At 44.0% G+C, this 24,689-nt stretch overlaps 1 protein-coding gene across 4 annotated transcripts in view; it reads right to left on the bottom strand.

Annotated features, from left to right (window-relative positions):
• WDR59 (WD repeat domain 59) overlaps positions 1–24,689 on the bottom strand; it is a 115,817-nt gene that overhangs the window by 4,002 nt on the left and 87,126 nt on the right. For all 4 annotated transcript variants that reach the window (XM_058440494.1, XM_032156430.2, XM_058440495.1 and 1 more), the window contains 7 exons: positions 19,200–19,333; positions 18,034–18,115; positions 15,230–15,342; positions 13,698–13,848; positions 13,221–13,293; positions 11,494–11,620; positions 10,881–11,023 (listed from right to left, as the gene is read on the bottom strand). In XM_058440494.1, coding sequence (XP_058296477.1) covers positions 10,881–11,023; positions 11,494–11,620; positions 13,221–13,293; positions 13,698–13,848; positions 15,230–15,342; positions 18,034–18,115; positions 19,200–19,333 — 823 coding nt within the window. The remainder of the gene's footprint in view (positions 1–10,880; positions 11,024–11,493; positions 11,621–13,220; positions 13,294–13,697; positions 13,849–15,229; positions 15,343–18,033; positions 18,116–19,199; positions 19,334–24,689) is intronic.

Below are 24,689 nucleotides of genomic sequence, written 5' to 3'. Positions count from 1 at the left end.
TGCCTCCAGACCATGACCTTTCTGCTGGAGGCCAATGTCATCCAGCTTCACTAGCCTTTCCCCCTTTTCTCTGTGTCATCTGAGGACATTCTGGAGACACACCCCCATTCACTGAAGACTTGTCCTTGGCTCTCAATTTTCTCCCTACCCCAGTTCTTAGATGATCCTGGAGGTCTCCCAAACCTACACCACTAACCCAGTGCCCACCTGGCCATTCTGGTCTTTGCCCTCGTCCCTAACCCACCACCACTAATCCTTCGGTCCACCTGCCCCCTTCTAGCTGCAATTTGCCCTTTGGCCAACCTGAATTACATGGACTCACTTTATAATCACTTATTTTGCAAATGCCTTCAATTCCTTTGCCCATCTCCTGCACCACCTGGCAAAACCTCTACCCTGGATGAACCATATCCCCTGCCCACTCCATGCCTGCCCACAAGAGGCTGAGCCATCCTGGAGAAAGGCCCATGTTCAAGAAATGCATCTCACTTCATACACGTGATCACCGACAGACACAACACCTAGCCCTGCGCGGAGCATGTGTTTCCCTTCTGTCCCCGAGATGGTGACTTTGGGCCTCCGCCACGTTCTGCAAACTCCTCCCTCATGCCTTTTCTCCCAGCTCCTGCACCTGCCGGCCTCTTCTCTCACTTCCCTTTGTTGTTACACCAGGCTTCTACCAATCTCCCACCTCTCCTTCCCTCTTACAACGGAGGGAGGGTCCTTTCTTCCAGCAGAACTGGCTGCTCTGTTGAATGACAACTGGTGGTCAGAAAAATACGCCAATAAAAACTCCTCTGAAATGTGGTACCTAAGGGCATATTTTATGATAGTCCCAATTAAGGCAAATCCTGAGACAAATCAGACTAGTTTGATAATTTTGGTTTAAAAATAGCTATGTCTTCTCTCTCTAAGCATAATTTTTTATATTATGTACAGACTTCGGTTATGTTCTCATGAAAAGCCTAATTAGTTGAAAACTCTCAAATTTTTGTTACTGGTTTTATTGGCCAACATTTAACATTATGAGAATGTAAATACTGTGTGTTCAGGTAAATTTAATTCTAATGTTTAAAAGGGTTTGTTCCTTGGTACTTGAGATAACTGTAAACTTAATTATTCTCCATATCTATCTGGGTAAAATTATTAAAATGTCATCTCATAGTATCATTAATAATTGTGTTTCTCTACAGCAAATCAGATTAAATACAGTTTTCAAGATCCTTATTAACTTTAAGACTCTGAACTAATATTTCATTTCATTAATTAGCGAATGATCTTTGGGGGGATCTGGACAACAATTTCTAAGAAGATCTAAATTCACAAAGACAGAAAATACAAAAACCCCAGGACGCTCTCCTTTGTCTCTGCCCTGTATATATACAATGGAACGGCTCAGCAGATGAACCACTTGAGAAGGATGGGCAGACGCCCGTGGGCCTTGCTGGTGCATGCTTCCTCTCACCACTTTAGGGCATACAAAGGGACGTGGAATGTGTTCCCAAAAACAGAGGTGGCAAGGTGTCTCACACCTGGCTGCCTTTGGAATTTCTCTGACAATCCACTAATAGTGCTGGTCGCTAACGGTTCCAGGTTTTCTCTGGGTCTCTGAGTGAAGAAGAATGACTCTGGGAGGCTGGGGCTACACTAGATACAAATTGCAAAGCAGATATCACTTGCAAGTATTGAGATATGAATCTGTATTCAAGATAATTGATGTGTTCTGTTAGTTCCAGTTTTATTAAAACGATCAATCAATGTGGTGAGGGTATTGTCTTACTGAATGTGCTGATAAAAGTTAGTATATTTTAAAGTTAAAAGATTTAAATTTGCTGGTTTTGTGTATATCTCAAAACACACACACACACAAACACACAAAGGTATCTTAACATTTTTAAACAAAATTAAACGATATACACTTTAAGAGGAAAAAAACAATAATTCCAAAGAAAACTGTTTAGTGACGAAGAAAATGTCAAATGTGATTCTGTGCCTGGACAAGAGAGGCTCCTTACAGCACCAAAATTATCTCACTTGACAGCTGGTTAATTTTTGGTGCTTTTTGTCATGTTTTTGAATCACATTAAACAAAAGTCTACTTCTGAAAAGTCTAGGGTTCTTAATTATTTACTGCTGTGTTTATTTATTTATTTATTTATTTTTATTTATTTATTTATTTATTTTTGAGACAAAGTCTCACTCTTGTCACCCAGGCTGGAGTGCAATGGTACGATCTCAGCTCACTGCAACCTCCACCTCCTGGATTCAAGCGATTCTCCTGCCTCAGCCTCCTGAGTGGCTGGGATTACAGGCGCCTGCCAACATGCCTGGCTAATTTTTGTATTTTTAGTAGAGAGGGGGTTTCACCATGTTGGCCAGGCTGGTCTCAAACTCCTGACCTCAGGAGATCCGCCTGCCTCGGCTTCCCAAAGTGCTGGGATTACAGGCGTGAGCCACCGCGCCCCGCCTGCTGTGTTTATTTTAAATACTATCATTCTGAACTAAGTATGTTACAATGTCTTGTCTTTAGGCATATAATAACTTATGCTTATATCGAATCACCTCTGACAACTTTTTCTCAAACTGCCTTTTCCATGTCAGCTACCTGTAGAACTCCCCAAATGACAAGTGGCCAACACTACAGATTTGTTCCCTCACTGTGGGAAGGAGGGAAGCCAGACATGATCAGTTTAGCATTACTGTTAAGAGCTCTTGTATTTATTAAGCCCACAATATGAGAAATCAAATAGGGAAGTTCAACCTTCCTGGGGAACTGTATTCAAGTACAAGATTATTAATGGGAATTTTTCAGCAACTTCTTTCAAGATCAATAGAAGGAGACTCATATCTATTACAAAGACTGGCATATCTTTCAACAAATTTATTTATTTTTATTTTATTTTATTTTATTATTTATTTATTTATTTATTTATTTATTTATTTATTTATTTATTTATTTTTGAGACAGAGTCTCACTCTGTCGCCCAGGCTGGAGTGCAGTGTCGCGATCTCGGCTCACTGCAAGCTCCGCCTTCCGGGTTCACGCCATTCTCCCGCCTCAGCCTCCAGAGTAGCTGGGACTACAGGCGCCCGCCCGCCACCATACCCGGCTAATTTTTTGTATTTTTAGTAGAAACGGGGTTTCACCGGGTTAGCCAGGATGGTCTCGATCTCCTGACCTCGTGATCCACCCGCCTTGGCCTCCCAAAGTGCTGGGATTACAGGCATGAGCCACAGCGCCCAGCTCAACAAATTTATTTTTTAAGCTTATTTTATGTTTAAAATAAAAATACAGTACTTGGCCGGGTGCCGTGGCTCTCGCCTGTAATCTCAGCACTTTGGGAGGCCAAGGTGGGTGGATCACCTGAGGCCAGGAGTTCGAGACCAGCCTGGCCAACATGGCAAATCCATCTCTACTAAAAACACAAAAATTAGCTGGGCGTGACGGTGCACACCTGTATTACCTGGAAGGCTGAGGTAGGAGAACTGCTTGAACCTGGAGGCGGAGGTTACAGTGAGCCAAGACCGCACCACTGCACTCCAGCCTGCGTGACACAGAGAGACCTTGTTCCCCAAACCCCCCACCCCCCAAAAAAAGAAAACAAAAGTAAAAAGAAAATATAGTACTCCTTTCGTTTGGCAATAACCTTACAAACATTTTACAGGATGAATTAAAAGAGCCTGGAGATTTGTCAACGTCCTCAGTGTCCAAAATATTTTAGTGTTGAGGAATCACTAACTGAATCCCTTAGGAAATGATTACGTGTTGTTTCTGCTCCATACGATATTGTTATCATAAACTAGCCAGAGCCATTTCGCTTTATTGCCTATTACCGGTTTCTGCTTTTGCCTCACACTTGCCTAAAGTCACCTGCTATAAACTATAGGTCAGAAATAGAAACTTAGAGAAGACATGTCAAAATAAAGCCTCTTTAGGCACTATTAAAGGTACTCTTCACTACTGATATTACTGAAGAGATTCCTGAATACCAGCTTTCCAAATAAGCTGACACCGGCCAGGAGCAGTTTCTCATGCCTGTAATCCCAGCACTTTGCAAGGCCGAGGTGGGGGTATCGCTTGAGCCCAGGAGTTTGAGACCAGCCTGGGCAACGTGGCGAGACTCCATCTCTACAAAAACATTTTTTTAAAAATTAGCCGGCCATGATGGTGTATGCCTGTGGTCCCAGCTACTTAGGAGACTGTGGTGGGAGGATTGTTGAGCCCAGCAGGTCGAGGCTGCAGTGAGCTGTGATCATGCCTCTGCACTGCAGCCTGGGTGACAGAGTGAGACCCTGTCTCAAAAAACAAACAAACAAGCCAAACAAATAAGTGGACACCATCACCACCAGGAGACACTTGTCAGACTGGAATGGATCAGGATTTCTAGGACTTTTTGGTTCAGAAGCAGATGACTTCAGTGAAAGTAGATGGGTAGAGAATCCAAGATAATTAGAACAAGAATTACTTAGCAGGGACTGAATACAACTGATGGAAAAATTTAATTCTGGCTAATGAACTATTTTCTACTAGAAAGGAGAAAACATTCTTTCTTCTTTCTTGCTCCATCTCTACCTTCAGTTTAACATGTTATATACATTGAAATGAAACACTCTGGAAATGGTATCTTGTTCTAATTACCTTCAGGAGGAAAAAAAATCCAAAAAAGATCTTAATATAGACTATAAGATACCAAATCACCAGGAAAACCTTAGAACGGTAACTCCATAGGAAATATCATATGTTGATTAACCTCATCTGCAAAAGTGCTCAGAACAATGGGTAAGGACCACACAAAGGCCTTTTCTTTTCATGACAAAATATCTATACAGGTTCAGTGAGAGTCTGCTGGGGCTGGGTGTGGCAGCTTATGCTTCTAATCCCAGCACTTTGGGAGGCAGAGGTGGAAGGATCACTTGAAGCCAAGAATTTGAGACCACAATGGACAACAAAGCGAGACTCTGTATCTATTTTATAAAAATGTAAAAAAATAAAAATAAAAATAAAAGAAGCTGCCCTCTTCCTTATCATGATATACATGGATAGATCAGATTTACAGCCAAGGTCATGCCCAAAATGTCACATTTAGATTCAAATCTCATTTAAAGTAGGTAGTGATACGGCCGGGTGCGGTGGCTCACGCCTGTAATCCCAGCACTTTGGGAGGCCAAGGCAGGCAGACCACGAGGTCAGGAGATCGAGACCATCCTGGCTAACATGGTGAAACACCATCTCTACTAACAATACAAAAAATTAGCCAGGCGTGGTGGCGGGGACCTGTAGTCCCAGTTACTCGGGAGGCTGAGACAGGAGAATGACGTGAACCCGTGAGACGGAGCTTGCAGTGAGCCGAGATCGTGCCACTGCACTCCAGCCTGGGGAACAGAGCAAGACTCCGTCTCAAAAAATAAATTAATTAACTAATTAAAAAAATAAATTAGGTATGATAAGCCATTATGAAGGGGAGGAGATGGTTTCATATGTGGACATGAAGCCCACAAGTCCTCCCAGGAAACTTCTTTGGCTTAGGGAATGCCAGCCTTGCACAAAGTACAGATGTCATTTCCTGACAGGCCAGAAACACTGACTGCCCTGAGGATCACAGGTAAGAGGCACAGGACAACAGGATAGGTTTTGCAGGTGAAACTTGATAGAGGTAAAATGAATCATTCTTGGGTCCTAACAGACAAACTAATAAAGACCATAAAAATACTCCCAGCACATAGAACAATCAAAGTATGGTTCCAAGGCTTTTCAAAACTTCCAGGAGGAGGCAAACTCCAAAGGTGCAGGGTCATATGGCTCCAGTTTGTTAACCAAACAACAAAAAGTTTTGTGTATTAATCAACATCACCTATTACACAAAAGTAAATAAAACTGGCCAAATAAATAAGACGTTAAATTAATATACTGAAGCAGTAAACTGCTGAATGAAATTTAGTTGAGCAGATCTGTACCTCTAGGGAGGGAATTCTCCCCATGCAGAGGCTGGGAAAGCAATCGCTTTGCTCCGCCACCATTAAAACCAAGAGCATCACATACCACAGTCAGAAACAAAAACAAACAAATCATCTTATATCCTGAGACTTTCTTTAAGGGAATACTCTATCTAGCAGTATCCCCACAAAATGAATGAAACCATGAGCCCTGTCTGTAAATATTGAATCCCAATGAAACTAACTTTGTCCCTCAAAGTTGCTATGCTGAAGTCTGTGGATATGGGATGACCCTTGCAGACAAGATTAGCACAGAGGAAACTGCTGCCTTTCCAGTGCAAAGGGAAGACCTGTGGCCTTGGCAGCCTTGGGGTATTTTTCTTTTTTTTTTATTTTAATTTTTTTTTTTATAGACATAGTTTCGCCATGTTGCCCAGGCTTGTCTCAAATTCCTAGACTCCAGCAATCTGCCTGCTTCAGTCTCCCAAAGTGTTGAGATTACAGGTGTGCACAGCTGCACTCAGCCTATACTTTTCTTTCAATACCTGCTGTGTCCTGTATTGAAGCTGCCCAATTCCTCCAAAGTCAGGACTACCTTGTGAAACTTTGCAAATGAAAATACTTCTTGGCCGGGTGCCGGGGATCATGCCTGTAATCCCAGCACTTTGGGAGGCCCAGGTGGGTGGATCACAAGGCCAGGAGTTCGAGACCAGCCTGGCCGACAAGGTGAAACCCTGTCTCTACTAAAAACACAAAAATTAGCTGGGCGTGGTGGCACATGCCTGTAATCCCAGCTACTCAGGAGGCTGAGACAGGAGAATTGCTTGAACTAAGGAGGTGGAGGTTGCAGTGACCTGAGATTGTTCCATTGCACTCCAGCCTGGGTGACAGAGCAAGAATCCGTCTCAAAAAAAAAAAAAAAAAAAAAAAGAAAATACTTCTTTTACTGCTTTTGTCTGTGAGTTCATCTTTCACAATCCTGCCCTGCTTTATAAATCTTGTGACATTAGTTTTATTGGAATTAGGATACATTATTCATCTTTAACTATCATTAAGTCTTCCTGAGTTTATATTTCATTCTCTCTGACTGCACTACAGACATCTAGACCCACCAAACCACACTTTGTATTTCTTTGTACATCCCACAGAATCCGGCATGACACTTTATAATAGCAGATGTCAATAAGGGTTTAGCTGACTGATGGGTTGATACATCAGCTCTGTATCTCCATGATTCATGTGTTTTCCTGAAAACTAATTTTTAAAAGACAAATTGCTCCAGGCCATCATTAATTTTTTCCTGAGATACTTTCATACATTTAGATGCTCTGAAAAAATATGTTGCCCAAATAGCATTTTGTGCCTTTACATTTCTTCAAGTACATATACCAACATAATCCCTATTAAAATAATCCTTGAGGCCGGGCGCGGTGGCTCACGCTTGTAATCCCAGCACTTTGGGAGGCCGAGGCTGGCGGATCACGAGGTCAGGAGATCGAGACCACGGTGAAACCCCATCTCTACTAAAAATACAAAAAATTAGCCGGGCGTGGTGGCGGGCGCCTGTAGTCCCAGCTACTCGGAGAGGCTGAGGCAGGAAAATGGCGTGAACCCGGGAGGCAGAGCTTGCAGTGAGCCGAGATTGCGCCACTGCACTCCAGCCTGGGCGACAGAGCGAGACTCCGTCTCAAAAAAAAAAAAAAAAAAAAAAATCCTTGAAATTCACTACCTAAACCTACGTATTATTCTAGTTTGTTTCTTCAAATAGCAATTACCAGGTATGGTGTCTCACACCTATAATCCCAGCACTGTGGGAGGCCAAGGCGCGCGCATCGCTTGAGGCCAGTAGTTCGAGACCAGCCTGGCCAACATGGCGAAACCCTGTCTCTACTAAAAATACAAGTGGTATGTGTATTGTATTTTAGTATCTCTACTAAAAATTCCTATTAATTGTATTGTATTTTAGTATCTCTACTAAAAATACAAGTGGTGTGGTGGCAGGCGCCTGCAGTCTCAGCCACTTGGGGAGGTTGAGGCATGAGAATCACTTGAACTTGGGAGGCAGAGGTTGCAGTGAGCCGAGATGACATGACTGCAGTCCAGCCTGGGCGACAGAGCAACACTCTGTTTCGAAAAAAAAAAAAAGAAAAAGAAAAAGAAAGGAAAAGAAACTATACCTACACAACTTGAAAGAGTCAAATCATTCTATGCATCTTATTACAAAACCCAGCATTCCCTGCCACTGCCCACCCCATCGCTCCCTAGATGAAATCCTTTCCATTCATTTAACTGTTTCTTTTGTTTTTCTGTTTTCTGCTTTTTTTTTTTTTTTGAGACAGAGTCTCACTCTGTCGCCAAGGCTGGAGTGCAGTGGCACAATCTCGGCTCACTGCAACCTCCGCCTCCTGAGCTCAAGCGGTCCTCCTGCGTCAGCCTCCTGAGTAGTTAGGACTACAAGCACAAGCCACCATGCCCGGCTAATTTTTGTATTTTTAGCAGAGATGGGGTTTCACCATGTCAGCCAGGATGGTCTCGATCTCCTGACCTCGCGATCCGTCCACCTCAGCCTCCCAAAGTGCTGGGATTACAGGCGTGAGTCACCGCACCTGGCCACACCCCTGTTTTTAATCTCACTGTCAAGCCACATCCAGAGGTCCCTGAGCCACGTGAGGGTTCTGCAGTGTGTTTTGTGCTTCTGATAACAGTTCAGGGTTCAGCTTTATCAGGCCCTGCAAAATCAGCTGCCACTAAGCTATCTACTTCCCAGATTCCAAATTTTATTGCCAACATTACTTCTTGTACAGTTAGGCTTTTCAGAAGAGCTCTGTACAGATATTTTGGTGGGGTCCTGGAGAAGAGGAAATCAGTGTATGTTTAGTCCACTACATTCGGCAGCCTTCCATTTCATTCTGTAAAACACCTGTCTCTGCTCAGTCTTGCTTTTCCCCAACACTCACTAGGGTCTTATTCTAACTCTCTCTGCCTTGCTCTTCCTCTACGACCCAAGCTCCAGGTATTGGTTTCTCTCAAGGCCCAGTGCGGACGGCCTCTCCCTGCATTCTTCCTTCCCAGCCCCAGCTCCAAGGTCAACACACCCATTCCCACAGCTGGAATGCCATCCACATGCTGGGGATCCCAAAATTCCCAGTTCTAGCCCCAATCTCTTCTCTGAGAGCCCAACTCACATCCAACCGCCTATGCAACTTCTCCAGTCCGATATCTCACACACATCACTGACTATCCCACACTAAGCCCACAGTGTTCTTCCAGTCGCTTCCATCTGGGAAGCTGGTACTGCCATTGACCCAGTTGCTCATGCTGGAAATCTAGGAATCGTCCAAGTTTCATCTTTCTTCCTGATCCCACATCCAAGTTATAAGCAAGTCACACTGAGTATAGCTCTAAAATATATTTTAACCCATTCATCATCTCTCTCCAACTCTAGCGACGCCACCCTCAGACGGGGCTGTCCGCCTCTGACTGCTACAACGTCTCTGAATGGGCTTCCTGCTTCTGATCTGTGCTCCTCCCATCCTTTCCTCATAGGAAGGCCACAGTGACCCTCTTAAAACCCAACCCAAGGCACATTGCTTACTTCTTATGCCCTTGGAAGCTTACCACTGGACTTGGATACAATTGAAATTCTTTTTGTTTTTTGAGACAGACTCTCGCCCTGTCACCCAGGCTGGAGTGCAGTGGCGTGATCTCGGCTCACTGCAACCTCTGCCTCTTGGGTTCAAGCGACTCTCCTGCCTCAGCCTCCTGAGTAGCTGGGATTATAGGTATGCGCCACCACACCTGGCTAATTTCGTATTTTTAGTAGAGATGGGGTTTCACCATGTTGGCCAGGCTGGTCTCAAACCCCTGGCCTCAAGTGATTTGCCTGACTTGGCCCCCCAAAGTGCTGGGATTACAGGCGTAAATCACCATGTCCAGCCGAACCCAAATTCTTTACCGCAACTTACAAGCCCCTGCCTGATACAACCCTAAGTTCTCTACACTCTAATTTGATACCACTCATCTCCCCACTGTACTCCAGCCACACCACACCACCTTCCTTCGCTTGTTCACGACAGTCATTTCCCCGGGGCCTGTCCCTCAGTGCGGGATGCTTTTTTCACCACTCTGCACCAATGGCTCCATGGTTCCTTTAAACCTTCGGACCTCAGCTCCTTGGAGGCCTTCCCAACACACCTCAATTCCTCTTCTAAGATTCTCCCTCTCTGTTCTCCCTGCCCCCACATCATTTTTGTTTGCTTGCGAGTATTTATCACAATTTGAAATTATTTAATTTTCCCCCGACTCAGCTGTAAGCTCCACGGGGGGAAGGAATGTGCGGGCACTGTGCCTAAGAGGAGCTGGACACACAGTGGAATAAATGAAGAAATATCCATCCCTCTCATCCATGCTGGAGTACTGTATATAAACTACTTCTGTTGCAATAGAAATTTCATCCTGGGCCAGGCGCCATGGCTCACATCTGTAATCCCAGCATTTTGGGAGGCCGAGGCAGGCAGATCACCTGAGGTCAGGAGTTCGAGACCAGGCTGGCCAACGTGGTGAAACCCCGTCTACTAAAAGTACAAAAATTAGCCAGGCGTGGTGGCAGGTGCCTGTAGTCCCAGCTACTCAGGAGGCTGAGGGAGGAGAAGTTTGAACGCAGGAGGCGTAGGTTGCAGTGAGCCGAGATCACGCCACTGCACTCCAGGCAGGGCGACAAGAGCGAGACTCCATCTCAAAAAAAACAAAAACAAAACAAAAAAAAAGCTTTCATCCTGTTGTGAAATGCAAGGGCTTTTCAGAAGCTTGGAATAGACTCAAAATGCCTCAGAAATTTCTGCTTAGACATGAGAAGCTGAAACTTCATTCCAAATCTGATGCTGTGGACATATTAAATTACAGGATCTTTCAGACAGTGATAGGAAGAGAGAGAAATTCATACTCACCGATCCCTTTGTGAGGGTCAGGAGGACAGGAGACAAACTTCAACACTTCAGCTCGCTTCTCTCTCAGACCCCAACGGTAGAGGATTTCCCCATAGCATTTCTTAAAGTCATCAAATTGCTGGGTATTGGCAGGGTCCAGGAGCCTGGATAAAGTTAAAAAGATTACCTGTCAGCTCCTTTAAGAAAAAACAAGCTTGATCCTAAATAGCACTTAATATACCCTTCTTAAAGCAACAGTCCTGGCTAGGCACAGTGGCTCACACCTGTCACTCCCAGCACTTTGGGAGACCGAGGCGGGCGGATCACTTGAGGTCAGGAGTTTGAGACCAGCCAGGCCAACATGGTGAAACCCTGTCTCTACTAAAAATACAAAAAATGAGCCGGTCATCGTGGTGTGTGCCTGTGATCCCAGCTACTCAGGAGGCTGAGGCAGGAGAATCACTTAAGCCTGGGAAGCAGAGGTTGCAGAGAGCCGAGATCCTGCCACTGCACTCCAACCTGGCGGCAGAGTAAGACTCTGTGTCCAAAAAAAAAAAAAAAAAAAAAGTAAGAGTTGTGATTGTGGAGAAACTGGAGTCCTGGCATTGCAGCTCTCACCTGGGAGGGTGGTTACCTTTTATTTTTATCATGCTGGTCGCGTTCTCGCTCACGGGGATCACTGTAGGTCAGACTCCCAAAGCGGAGCTCTTCTGGTGAGGATTCTCCCCAAGGGGAGGACAAGTGCTCTGCCTCTCTTCCCGCTGAAGAAAATCAAATGGGAAGGGAAGATGGCAATCAGAGAAGGCATGGAAAATATCTGAAGAGTCTCATAAGACAGCATGTGGCCAATGGATTTCCCAGAAGAAAAGTAAGCAAGGCTGAATACTCTGAGAAATATAACTACACAGAACTCTTTCCTACCCTTGCCTTCTTGCCCAGGTATTTATTACTAAGAGAACTTGATCACTAAGTACACACACATGATGCTAAAGCAAATGATGGGCTGGGTGTGCTGGCTCATGCCTGGAATCCCAGCACTTTTGGAGGACGCCCAGGCAGGCAGATCACCTGAGGTCAGAGATTTGAGACCAGCCTGACCAACATGGTGAAACTACGTCTTTACTAAAAAAAATACAAAAATTAGCTGGGCGTACTGGCGCGTGCCTGTAATCCCAGCTACTTGGGAGGCTGAGGCAGAAGAATCGCTCGAACCCGGGAGGCGGAGGGTGCAGTGAGCGGAGATCACGCCATTGCACTCCAGCCTGGCGACAAAGCAAGACTCCATCTCAGAAAACTAAAAAAATAAAAAATAAATAAAGCAAATGATGGCACAGAGATATAGTAGAACATTACGTAGTCATTATTTACGAGGACTTTTTGAACAGTATTTGCTCTTGATATAATTAAAAATAGAACACAAAGTCACATATATAGAATGGCCACAGTCCTGTACACAAAGAATGGATGAAAATGTTCTAGAACGTTAACGGGCGCTATTCCTAGGTGGGAGATCAATGATTACAATTTTCTTCTCTAATACTTTTTGTTTGCTTTTCTTCACTGGGCATGAGCTACTTTTGATATCAGGAAAATTAAGATCTTAAAAAATTGCTTTTTTAGGCCAGGCGCGGTGGCTCACGCCTGTAATCCCAGCACTTTGGGAGGCCGAGACGGGCGGATCACAAGGTCAGGAGATTGCCACCATCCTGGCTAACACGTGAAACCCCGTCTCTACTAAAAAATACAAAAAATTAGCCGGGTGCAGCGGCGGGCGCCTGTAGTCCCAGCTACTCGGGAGGCTGAGGCAGAAGAACAGCGTGAACCTGGGAGGCAGAGCTTGCAGTGAGCCGAGATAGCGCCACTGCACACCAGCATGGGCGATAGAGCGAGATTGCATCTCAAAAAAAAAAAAAAAAAAATTGCTTTTTAAAAAAAAATCCAGGAAACACAAATACACCTACTCAGCAAACAGCTTTATGATCAGCTGGAGTCAGGCCCAGCTGTATTTGTCTACACTGAAAGCATTCATGGGAAGCAGTAGGTGGCAGATGAACATGGAAAGGGCATGTGAAGGAGAAAGGATAAGGGTTAGGTTTTGGGGGCGAACAGTGGGAAGTCCCATTGTCAGTTTCTCAAGGTTACGAGATGAAAAGCAACACAGCAAGGCACAAAGACCCCCAGAACATGGCCTGTTCAACCTGCAAAGTCAGGCCTCCAGAAAGAGTATCCCTATCGCAGTAAATGTAGAGAGAAATAAGAAACAAGAAAAAATATGGAGACTAAGCATCAACTAAAGGTTACATATGCACAGCTATTGGAGAACTAAAAATCCAGCGTGGGCTAAGTTATTTCCATACAAACCTATGTTCCAGCCGCCAGTGTTGAGCCCTGGGTCTGACATACTGGAGCAGGAACCAGAAGAGGTAAAGCTAGGCTACAGATGGGAAGAGAAGAACCAACAGGACTAGCATGAGAATACCGTTCTCCGTGAGAGTTCCCATTAAGAAAACAGCAGGCCAAGCACGGTGGCTCATGCCTGTAATCCTAGCACTTTGGGAGGCCAACGAAGGTGGAACACCTGAGGTCAGGGGTTTAAGACCAGCCTGGCCAACATGGTGAAACCTCATCTCTACTAAAAATACAAAAATATACCAGGAGTGGTGGTGCATGCCTGTAATCCCAGCTATTCAGGAGGCTGAGGCACGAGAATTGCTTGAACCCAGGAGGCGGAGGTTGCAGTGAGCTGAGATCGTGCCACTGCACTCCAGCCTGGGCAACAAAATAAAACTCTGTCTCAAAAAAAAAAAAAGAGACAAAACCAGAAAAGGACAAACTTACATATCGACTATGGGACACCACAAGATTAGAAGAACGGTTGGGAAAAGGCCCAAAGGGGTTTGGTATCCCCTGAGGCCGAGACTGCGCTTCAAACACGCTACAGAGCATCGCCAGTGTCTGAACATCCCGCAGCCGACAATAGTGAGCCAACCTGAGGACAAGATGAGAGGACAGAAAACAAGTCAGGAGGAAGGATTGAGGAGGAAAGCGGTCACAGTCATGGCGTGTCACCGCCACAGGGGTGGGACGGGAGGATTCTTGATTCTGCCTCAAAAACCCATCAGGAAATGGGGCTTTCTACAGATCCAGCGGTTTGACCTACTTTGAGTTTGCCTAAACTTGTTTTGGAATATAAGGCATCGATGTATTACAAATGATCTAGAGAACGCATCTCAAAGCCTCTGGCTAACTTTCAGGCATGGGTTTAAACATGAATGTGGCTTCTCCAAGAACTAAGTGGACTAACCTGACATCTGAGCGAGCCAATACATGCTCTGTCTGTCTTCCCAGCTCCAAGGAAGAATCACACTGCTTTTGGGGGATTCCCACACGTTATTTATATAACCTAAAGCTACATGAAGGAGCTCAGAGGACACTGGACCGCCACAGTATGCTAGCAGGCAATCGACTCTGGAGGTGCAGCTATGAAGATGAGCTATTAGGTAAGAACAACAAGGAGTGTTTCTATCCTTTACTCATATCCCCTTTGTCCTTTCAGGAAGATTACGCTAGAATGTGAGTAAGGAATCACAGGGGCTTTGCCTTTAAGAATGAATAATATTACTGTCTTCCTATCACTCAATGTCTAATATTTGTGTTTTCACACTCACTATCTTATTTGAGTCTTACACGAAGTAGGCAGAGCAAACCTTATCACCCCTGTATTAGCGACAAGGAAACGGAAGCATGAACATGTGTCCCAGGGGCGGCCTTAACGCATAAATAAAACAAACCTCAACTTGAAGGCAGGAGCGTTTCTCTCCCCAGGCCCTGAGCCTCCAAATTATGGAGATTCAAGTGGTTTCACTTGGTGTTAAATTATTTTGTAGAGTATATCCCAGTTTTCCATATGTCAGTGCAATAAACTGAACACAAAGGCAATGTTTTCTCGAATTGCCTAACAGGGTGAAAGCGTCGTGGTCTCTGGCAAACATGAACACCAACATGCAGTTCTCTAATCCATTCTCAAGGGTGAGACCCTAGAGCTTTCAAGAGGAAACTTACCATCTCACGAGCTCAAACTCCTGTGTTCAGACTGATGTGATTTATGGACTAAAGCATGAATCTCTAAAGGATACATGAGTCTCAAGGGTCTCAAATCCTTTTTATAAATGACAAGTATTGTATAATTCTGCCTGCTATAAGAAGTTTGTTCTGCACAGAAATTATTTCAGCACTGAAAGGAAAGATCCTACTCCTTCCTTTCACTCCTTGGGCCTCTGCACCTTTCTCTTAGGTGGTGACATTTCAAGTGTTTACGGACCAAAAATGGACATCACTCATTTTTCTCACTTTTAGCTCTGAAAACCTACAGGGACTCCAGCAGCTGCCGCCCAAATGGATGTCGAGCCCAGGGTGTTTCCAAATCTGGGTCAGATTTCGGACCAAGGCAAAGATCTGTAGCTACCGTAGCCAGCGACCAAACCTGGACAGATCAAAGAGAAATACAAACTCAAACTGGCAAGGACAAGAACCGAAACCATGAAGCAATCCCACCTGTCTTCCATATAAAACCTGATGCCTTGCTACTCTAGGGGCTGCAAAAGCTGGAACCTTATTGAAATGCATAAGTTTAGGCCCTACTTAGATCTACTGAATCACCGTTCATATTTTAACCAACTCTTTAGGGGAGTTATGTGCACTCTAAAAGTTGGAGAAACACTAGGCTTAAAAACTTTTCATTAAGCAAACTTCAGAGAAATGACACAGTGTAATAATTTCAACGGGTCATCTACTTAACCACTAACTCATATGACTTTTTATTTTACTTTACTTTTTTGAGACAGAGTCTCGCTCTGTCGCCCAGGCTGGAGTGCCGTGGCACAATCACAGCTCACTGCCACCTCTGCCTCCTGAGTTCAAGCCATCCTCCTGCCTCAGCCTCCCGAGTATCTAGCGTAGGCGTGTACCACCACACCTGGCTACTTTTTATATTTTCAGTAGAGATGGGGTTTTGCCATGTTGGCCAGGCTGGTCTGGAACTCCTAGACTCAAGTGATACACCTGCCTCAGCCCCAAAAAGTGCTGGGATTACAGGTGTGAGCCACCACGCCCGGCCTCACATGACTTTTTAAAATGCTGTTTCATCAGTAAGTTGGGTTGGCAGGGAGGAAAAAAAGGCAGTCTGTAACATATTTAAGAAATGTCCTTCCTCACCTAAATAACGAAAGATTTTGTTGCCTTCATTATAAAAGCTTCAGTATCCTCTCTGAAGCTAAAAAGTAAGAATAATAACAATAGGCCAAGACAAAATGGATTTGGCTTTCTTTTTGTTGACATCAAATCTGAGGAATACCTCCCGAGTTGAAATCTCATGGGGCCTGGAGCCATCGAGCAGAAACCCATAGCCTCTAAGTGTCTATTAAGTCCAAGGCACAGGCTAAACCCATCACGTCATAAGCAAAGCCCGCACCCCCTCAATACCTTTAAAAATCAAATACGGTGGGCCCCGTGGCTCACGCCTGTAATCCCAGCACTTTGGGAGGCTGAGGTGGGCAAATCACCAGGTCAGGAGTTCGAGACCAGCCTGGCCAATATGGTAAAACCCCGTCTCTACTAAAAATACAAAAAGTAGCTGGGCGTGGTGGCACATGCCTGTAGTTGCAGCTACTTGGGAGGCCGAGGCAGAAGAATCGCTTGAACCTGGGAGGCGGAGGTTGCAGTGAGCCGAGATCACGCCACTGCACTCTAGCCTGGGCGACAGAGCGAGACTCCCATCTCAACAAAAAAAAAAAAAAAAAAAAAAAAAAAAAAAAAAAATCACATACTATTTTCTGGAAAACCTTTCTTAGTAGCAGCACATCATTGTATGCCCATTAACTGGAAAACATTATACTAGACTCTGAGATGCTCAAAAGAAAGAAGATATGGACTTTGAACCAAGGAGTTTACAATCTAAGGAGAAAGAATAAGCAAACAAAGATACTGAGAAACAGGTCAAGAAGCATTAGGCATGCAAAATCAATTAAATCATGTGGCACCAACATACTTGAAAAATATACAGAAGGTATTGCCGAAAAAGAGAAACTTGAAGTTCACATTCATCTCTATAATCAATAACCTAGTGAATCAGAACTAGAGGAAGTTAATGACTTTCTGGGATGAGATAAGATGTTTACTACCCTGGCTGACAATTTAGGCGTGTTATTTCCTCACTGATAATACACATTTCCTGAATGCCTTCAACAGAAATAGTGACTCTTGCATTTACTTCTGCAACTCTTTGCAAAACAGTAAACATATCTTCAACATGAGCATAAAGAACAAAAAGGCTGGGTATGGTGCCTCACACCTGTAATCCCAACACTTTGGGAGGCCAAGGCAGAAGGATCACTTGAGGCCAGGAGTTCAAGACTAGCCTGGCCAACATGGTGAAACCCCATCTCTACTAAAAAGTACAAAAATTAGCCGGGCTTGGTGGCATGCATCTATAATCCCAGCTACTCGGGAGGCTGAGGCAGGAGAATCGCTTGAACCCGGGAGGTGGAGGTTGCAGTGAGCCGAGATCGTGCCATTGCACTCTAGCCTGAGCGACAGAGTGAGACTCCATCACAAAAAACAAAAACAAAACCAAACCACTGAATGGTGTATTTTAAATGGGCAAAGTGCATGGTAGATGGGCTATATCTCAGTAAAGCCATTTAAAAAAATACAGAGATAGTTTGTTATAATACACTGATATGTTGCTGCAAAGATGAAGAAAAATTAAGTATCTGTCATGTTAAATCATATTTTAAAACTGAACATCTCTATCTAAAGGAACACTTTGGTAAATATTTCATAAAACGAAGCTTTTTAGAAAGAAGGTGCAAATGACAAAGAAATAGACATGCAAGTTTAGCTACACAGCAATCACTGTGATACTGGAACAGAAGAGAGATGTATAATAAAAAAAAAATTCATCAATGCTTTAGGACCTTCCCAACTAAGCACCAGGAAGAAAAAATTTCCAGCATTTGGAAAGCCACTCTAACCCTACAGACTGGCAAAGAAAATGGAAAATGAATTCCAAATTAAGACACACACTTTGAAAATGTCATTAACTGCCAATGACAAAGTAAAAACAATTTGCTCCTGAAGAAAAATCCAAATCTCCACCAAAAGGGATGGACAATACCTGGACAAGATCCTTTCTTCCAACAAGCAAGGCAGAGGCGGCATTCTTCTGACACGTTTCCTGAATATCATTCACATTCAATCTGAAATTTTTTTAAAAGCATTACCAAATCAACAATTCCCAGTTTAACAAACAGACGAGAACCTGCCTCTTTGGTTGCCACTCAAAATGTTTTATTCCGTGTTGGCCTTGGGCCCCCTTTCTGTCTGACTCAGAGGAAAGGCTTAACTAGAGCTGATTCTAATACATCTGTGGGTTCCAGCCTGGAGAACTTGAAATTGCCTCTTTAAAGTCAGGAGGGGAGGCCATACTCAAATACCAATTTACCAATCAGCTTTTCTATGGAGTTCCCAAGCCTCGAGGGTTGAATAAAAATGAATTGAAATACATGCGACACTGACTATGGTTCCTAACAGAAAGAGTAGTGTGCTGTGTATAGACTACAAAGGAAACACTTTCTGTTATGAGTTTGAGTTTAGGAAGAAGCAGGGGAACTACAGGCGGCCTCTGCATGCCAATTATTCACCTCTCACTTCCGTCCAAACAAAAGCAGCTCTGCTTTGTATAATAGCTCTTCTGCTTTGTAAAGTAGCATGCCTTGTACAATACTCCACCCCCTTTGAATGTGGGTGACACCAGTGAATATTGATGGGATATCACTTCTGTGATTATGTTATTAAGCAATTGACTTTGAAGTCACCTACAGAGAGACTATCCTGGGTGGGGCTGACCTCATCAGGTGAGGCCTCAGAGGGAAGGTAAAGCACATGTGAGCCATTCCTGCTGGTCTCAAGACGAAATTTACAGATGAGTTCTACAGCTGCAAGGGTCTGAATTCTGCTGAAAACCTGAACAAGCTTGGAAGAGGAGTCTGTGCATCGGATGAGACCACCGCCTGGCCAACACCATTTCAGCCTGCTGAGACCCTAAGCAAGGACACAGAAAAGCTGTGTCCAGACTCGCGACCCACAAAAACTGGAAGATAAGAAATGAATGTTGTTGGAAGCTGCTAAGTTTGTGGGAATTTGTCCACAGCAACAGAAAGCTAATACATTGGGCTTCTCCTAAAACTGCTTTTGAAGAAAGGACTCCCACACTCAAAAAAAAAAAGGTTTGCTAATCCTGGCTAAATGATGAGTGCAGCAGACTTGAAATTTTGTACTTACATGTACAGTTCTCCCAGTGATTTGTGAACAGGCAGGAGGCAAGCAACATCCTGGATGATGACTTTCCCAGCAGCCTTGATCTGTCGATTGCCAGAGTCCGATCCCTCACGCTTGCTTTTCCATCGTCTTGATTTCTAGGGGTAGATGACAGGATGTAACTAATGGGGACTTTGACAAGTGGAAACCAACAATTGCAGAGCTCATCATATTGGGGTCATTGGTAATTTGCACTTTTTAAAAATTACATCATGCCCACAATTATGGGAATCAGCATCTGTAGGAAATAAAAGGATGAGCTCTTGATCCAAAAACCCTAACAGGAAAATAAGCACCTACTGCCAGGCTAGACACATTCTGCAGGTGCTCAAAAACACATATCAGGAAGCTAGGATTAATACATTAATTAATGAATTTGAAAACAGCAAGTAAATAAGTTAGTAAAGGCCACAAAAATGTGGGAGTCCTAGGTTCAAAATTCCTGCCTGAAACTCATCAAAATTTTTTTCCTTAGGCAGTTTGAACAGCGTTTGTTGAAAATTTATTTCAGACATACCAGTGTGGGCTCTGCAAACCTTAATCTATAGTAGGAAGACAGAGCAACTTTGCAGCTTAAGGAGAATTACCCCCTTTTTCTGGCAGACTTGAATTATTTCTAAAAGTGATCAATGTCAAAAATACCTGATTCGAGGGGCTTGGGTAATGGACATGGAAGATTGTGGGCAAGTATCCCATTTCCCCAGGCTTACCTATGGGTGGCTACATGTGTGAGGAGCCTGTATGTGTGAAATGACAGATGTCCTGGAAAACTTGAATTATCAGAGCACAGCCCCATCTGGAATCTTTAAAATGACAAGCCAAGGAGCAGGATTCCATTTTATTGCCAGAAGTTAAAAAGGGGGTCACCAAAGTGATTCAACTAAGGAAGGAGCGACATAGTTATTAACAAAAAAAGGCAAAAGGAGCTAGTAAAAAGGCCTCCAATTTGGAATCAGAAAACCAAGATTTCCAGATCTTACTACTACATGTACTGGCTCAGCAGGACCCTGGGCAAGTTTTTATTTGTTATTAATTTAGTCTAAGGCATATCCCTCTTTGTTTGCTCACTGACAACTTATGGCCAATCATGACCTCTGTTGTTCCAATCTCACAAGATTAATGAGCGTACAATGAAGAGGTAGGGGTGCAAATTAAATGGAAAAGTGTACTCTAGAGACATGGAATTATTATGAATGTATATAAGCTCTCAGGAATTTAAATCGGATCATTATTTAGATTACTCGCAAATAAATTCATTTTCTGTAAGTGATTTTTATACAATCATTTTTCCATACATTAGTCTTGGTCTAAAGTCAGGGGTTTCTGACCACTGATATCCCATTTAATCCCCAAAGTTGTCCAATGCATGTAACTTCCTATAGGGTTATCATGTGTCTTGGAACCTACTAAATTCAGGACATGTGGAGTTAGTTCAGGGCAGGTAAATGAAGAAGTTTAGCTGAAGTATCTGTGAACTGTTTATCATCATTTGTAAATGCATGTTACACTATCAATTTGGAACTTTAACCTGTTTGATCTTTCTTTGTTTTTTTCTTTTGAGACAGAGTCTCGCTCTGTTGCTGAGGTTGGAATGCAGTGGCGCGATCTCGGCTCACTGCAACCTCCGCCTCCGGAGTTCAAGTGATTCTCCTGCCTCAGCTTCCCGAGTAGCTGGGATTACAGGCATGCACCACGATGCTCAGCTAATTTTTGTATTTTTAGTAGAGACAGGGTTTCACCATATTGGCCAGGTTGGTCTTGAACTCCTGACCTCAAGTGATTCACCCACCTTGGCCTCCCAAAATGCTAAGATTACAGGCGTGAGCCACCGTGCCCGGCCCCATTTGATCTTAAGAAGCAGTTCAGTGACTATTTACCATTTATCCATACCCAAGTCATTATTCTGCAATACAAGGGGAAGCTTTATCAATTATTATGGGGTAGCCCTTCCATTCCTACTTGCCCTGGTTTTCTAAAAAATTACGTGCATGCACTTAAAAGTGCTGTCCTTTTGGACACAATCATCCTGACATGGGTGTAAGTAAGGGGAGGATATGTTAAAGAGCAAATAACCTCTCAGAATGGGCTGGAGCCAGGCAGTGTTACTGACCTAAGACAGACGTAGTCACATGTGCACTAAATACTATGGCAGGGCCTGTTTTAGGGAGGGTCATTTAGCCTATGTCTACCCTGCAGTAACAGTGAACAGCACAAGGGGCTTAACGAGAGAACAGGGAAGTTACAAGGTACACAAGCTCATTCACAGTGATTTTCATTCAGGTTTCCAGGACTTTAAAAAGCCCAGGAAACAACACATCCACAGGCCCCACATAACTGGTCATCGCAAGTGAGACTCAGGGCACTGGATTTAAAAAAAAAAAAAATCTATGCCAGAAAGATTCCACCTAGAATGGAATATGATCCGTCTAATTTGGTCTTCCGGATAGGGTGGAAGGCTTCTAAAACACCGATCCAGGCAGTCACTCTGGTTCTTTATTCCAAAAAGAGAATGAGAAGCACTTAAACAACTGAGCAATTCACTATCGTTCAGTTTAACTACACAGCTGATTTGAAGGCCTCAATGAAGGATGAGGTCTACTAGCTTACAGAACACACTAAAAATAACCATGGGCCGAGTGCAGTGGCTCACACCTGTAATCCCACTCTTTGGGAGGCCAAGGCAGGCAGATCACTTGAGGCCAGGAGTTCGAGACCACCCTGGCCCTGGCCCACATGGTGAAACCCCGTCTATACAAAATATACAAAAATTAGCAGGGCATGGTGGCGCGGGCCTGTGGTCCCAGCTATTTGGGAGGCTGAGGCAGGAGAATTGCTTGAACCCAGGAGGCAGAAGTTGCAGTGAGCTGAGATTGCGCCACTGCACTCCAGCCTGGGCGACAGAGCAAGACCCTGCCTTAAAAAAAAAAAAAAAAAAAAAGCCACAATCTCCTGACCTTTAAAACAAATCTAATAAAAGCATATTATTAATTATATTAAGATTCATATTCCCAAAGCAGCTCATTTGCAAAACAGACTAGCTCATTTGAAATTGACAAATGACACAAGTCCAAGTATACAAATGTTTGACGGAGGACTTACAGTATCAGCTCCTGCTCCTGGATTGCTCACTCTGTGCTAGTATAAGCCTCACTTATGACAGCTCTGTGACGAGGGATACTACCTCTACTTTACAAATGAGGACATGAGGCTTACTCTAGGTCACAGCCATCAGCGCTGAGATTTGAACACAGGCCTGTCAGGCTGCGAAGCTCATTCTTGTTAACTTGAGTTTCAGTATATAATTTTATATTAAAAAATAATAAATTCTAAGCTCCCTGTTAATATGGAAATTGCTTGGTCCATTTTTTAATGGATCCATTTTTGCATGAAGGAGATTAGCACTGGACTCCAGCAATGCCTGTCCAGCTCCACCCTTCTACGATGACTCACTTCTTTAGTCACTTTCTGTCAGCATCGTGACTCTGTTCTGCTCAGCCCGAGCGTCTACTGAAGATCTGCAGTTCCTGCAGCTACATGGCTTCATAGCGGGGCAGGCCAGATTCAGACCAAGATGCTGCATTTCAGACTGGGCACCTCACACTGTTCAGGCTTTGGGGTTTGTTAGGATTAGGGACATTCAGACAGAAGAAAACTAAGAGTCCAAAGAGATGTCTTAGGGACTCTTTCCCCATTTGCAGCTTTGGGTTACAAAGATCAGTAGAAACAAACCTACGTGACCCATCCATACTTGATGCAAATATAGAGAGTGGTCTTTGCAACTTTTTGCAATGATTCTTCAATGAATTATGAAAATCACAGTCTGTATTTCCTGGGACTTCTTGAGACACCAGGCTTCTAGGTATTTCTGTTTGATCCGTACTGGATGGGTAGGAGGTGCTTTATGAAACCTCACTCAGCTGCCTTTAAGCCTGCCATGAAGGAGGTTCCCCAACAAAGGATCACCCTAATTAGAGTTGCTACCTGGAACCAAACTGTAAAAGCAATTATGGGACAGTGCTGTAAATTTTTTTAATCCAGCAAGAAATAACTGCAAAACATTGTCAAAAATCTTTAAGGGGCTGCAAAATACTGTTACTGTCGGTTTTTTATAATGTGTTGGTTAGTGGTTTTTAAACATAAGTATCTCCCCTTCAGGCTTCAGGGGTCACTTGGTAATCCTGCCTACTGGCCAATTACTCTGGGGATTCTAATTTAACAAGCCTGTCTAGATGGAGAGGCGAAATCTCAAATCAGATCAGATACTAGTTGGGGTCTTAGGCCCTTGCTGCTAGGTAATGAGTAGATGGACATCTTTTCAGGGTATTTTCCCCAGTGCTCTGGCAATAAGAGCCACTCATGTTCCATCCACATCTCTCCTAAGAAATTTTCCCCTTAATATCTTGCTGGCAATGTTCGGAGTCTCTCTTGTCTCTGCAACTGCCAGGTAATAACATACGGATTTCTTTTAGGATCCTCTGGTTCCAAAGCATACTGACCCATGAGGCTAACGTGTGGTTAATCTTTCTGCACTGGGGAAGGGCGCCATGGTCTAAAAGCCCCTGGACCTCCTGCATTGCTCCAGTCCCACTCTGACGGGCTTAAATATGGATACCTCTCTATGCAGTAAAGTTAGTACCTCTGGGAGGCAAAGGATTTGATCCTTTCAATGCTCCATCAATAGAAAATGTCCTGTCCCCACAGATTTCATGAGAAGAAATTGAGGGAAGAGAGACAAAGCAAGACAGACAGATTATTACATGATGAGCACCAGACTGTCCCTCTGAACAAACCAAGAAGGTGTTCATAGAGTTATGGCAAAGAGGACAAGGAAGAACGGAGTGGGGTGGGGGTTGGGGGGCAGGAGGGAGGCATTGGTGCAAATAGCACTGAATGACAACCAATAGCCAGCTTGCGACTGTACCACCAGTGTTACTGCTACAATCAGAGGCAACATTGATGCCAATAAATGGGTTGAATGTAAAAACAGCCCAAGAATAAGCCACCAACTGCTTCGCAGAAACCCCATTAGCAATGCATAATCCACAGAGCGGGCAGAGAGTCTAAATGAGTCCCTATTTAAATAGCAGCGGGAGCAGGGACTTTTGGACAATCAGTGGAAATTCAGCAGTCGGGTTGGCTGGGACAGGCTTTTGGAAGGTGGCCCCGTTGGTGGCTCCACCTACAAGCTGTTGGCAGCAGTGGTACTTGCTAATCGGGGCTTCTGATTCCAACTGGTTTTCTATGACAAGGCTATAGGATGATTCCCCTGAATATTCTTTATACCAAATGAAATTTATACAAAGCCTCACGGCTGCCTTGCACAGTGTGAGGTCACCTTGGCACTACTGAAACATGAAGGGATGGGAGAGGAAGACAGAAGAGGGGAAATGGCCAATAGGAGTGAGTAAGAAGGAAAGACATGGAAGAGAGGATGTCCACAGCGGAGGTTTTACT

The sequence above is a fragment of the Hylobates moloch genome, unplaced genomic scaffold (genome assembly GCF_009828535.3).
Source record: "Hylobates moloch isolate HMO894 unplaced genomic scaffold, HMol_V3 SCAFFOLD_6, whole genome shotgun sequence".
NCBI classification, from domain to species: domain Eukaryota; kingdom Metazoa; phylum Chordata; class Mammalia; order Primates; family Hylobatidae; genus Hylobates; species Hylobates moloch.
The sequence above is the reverse complement of the archived record's forward strand: the minus strand, read 5'-3'. Positions and strand labels throughout refer to the sequence as shown.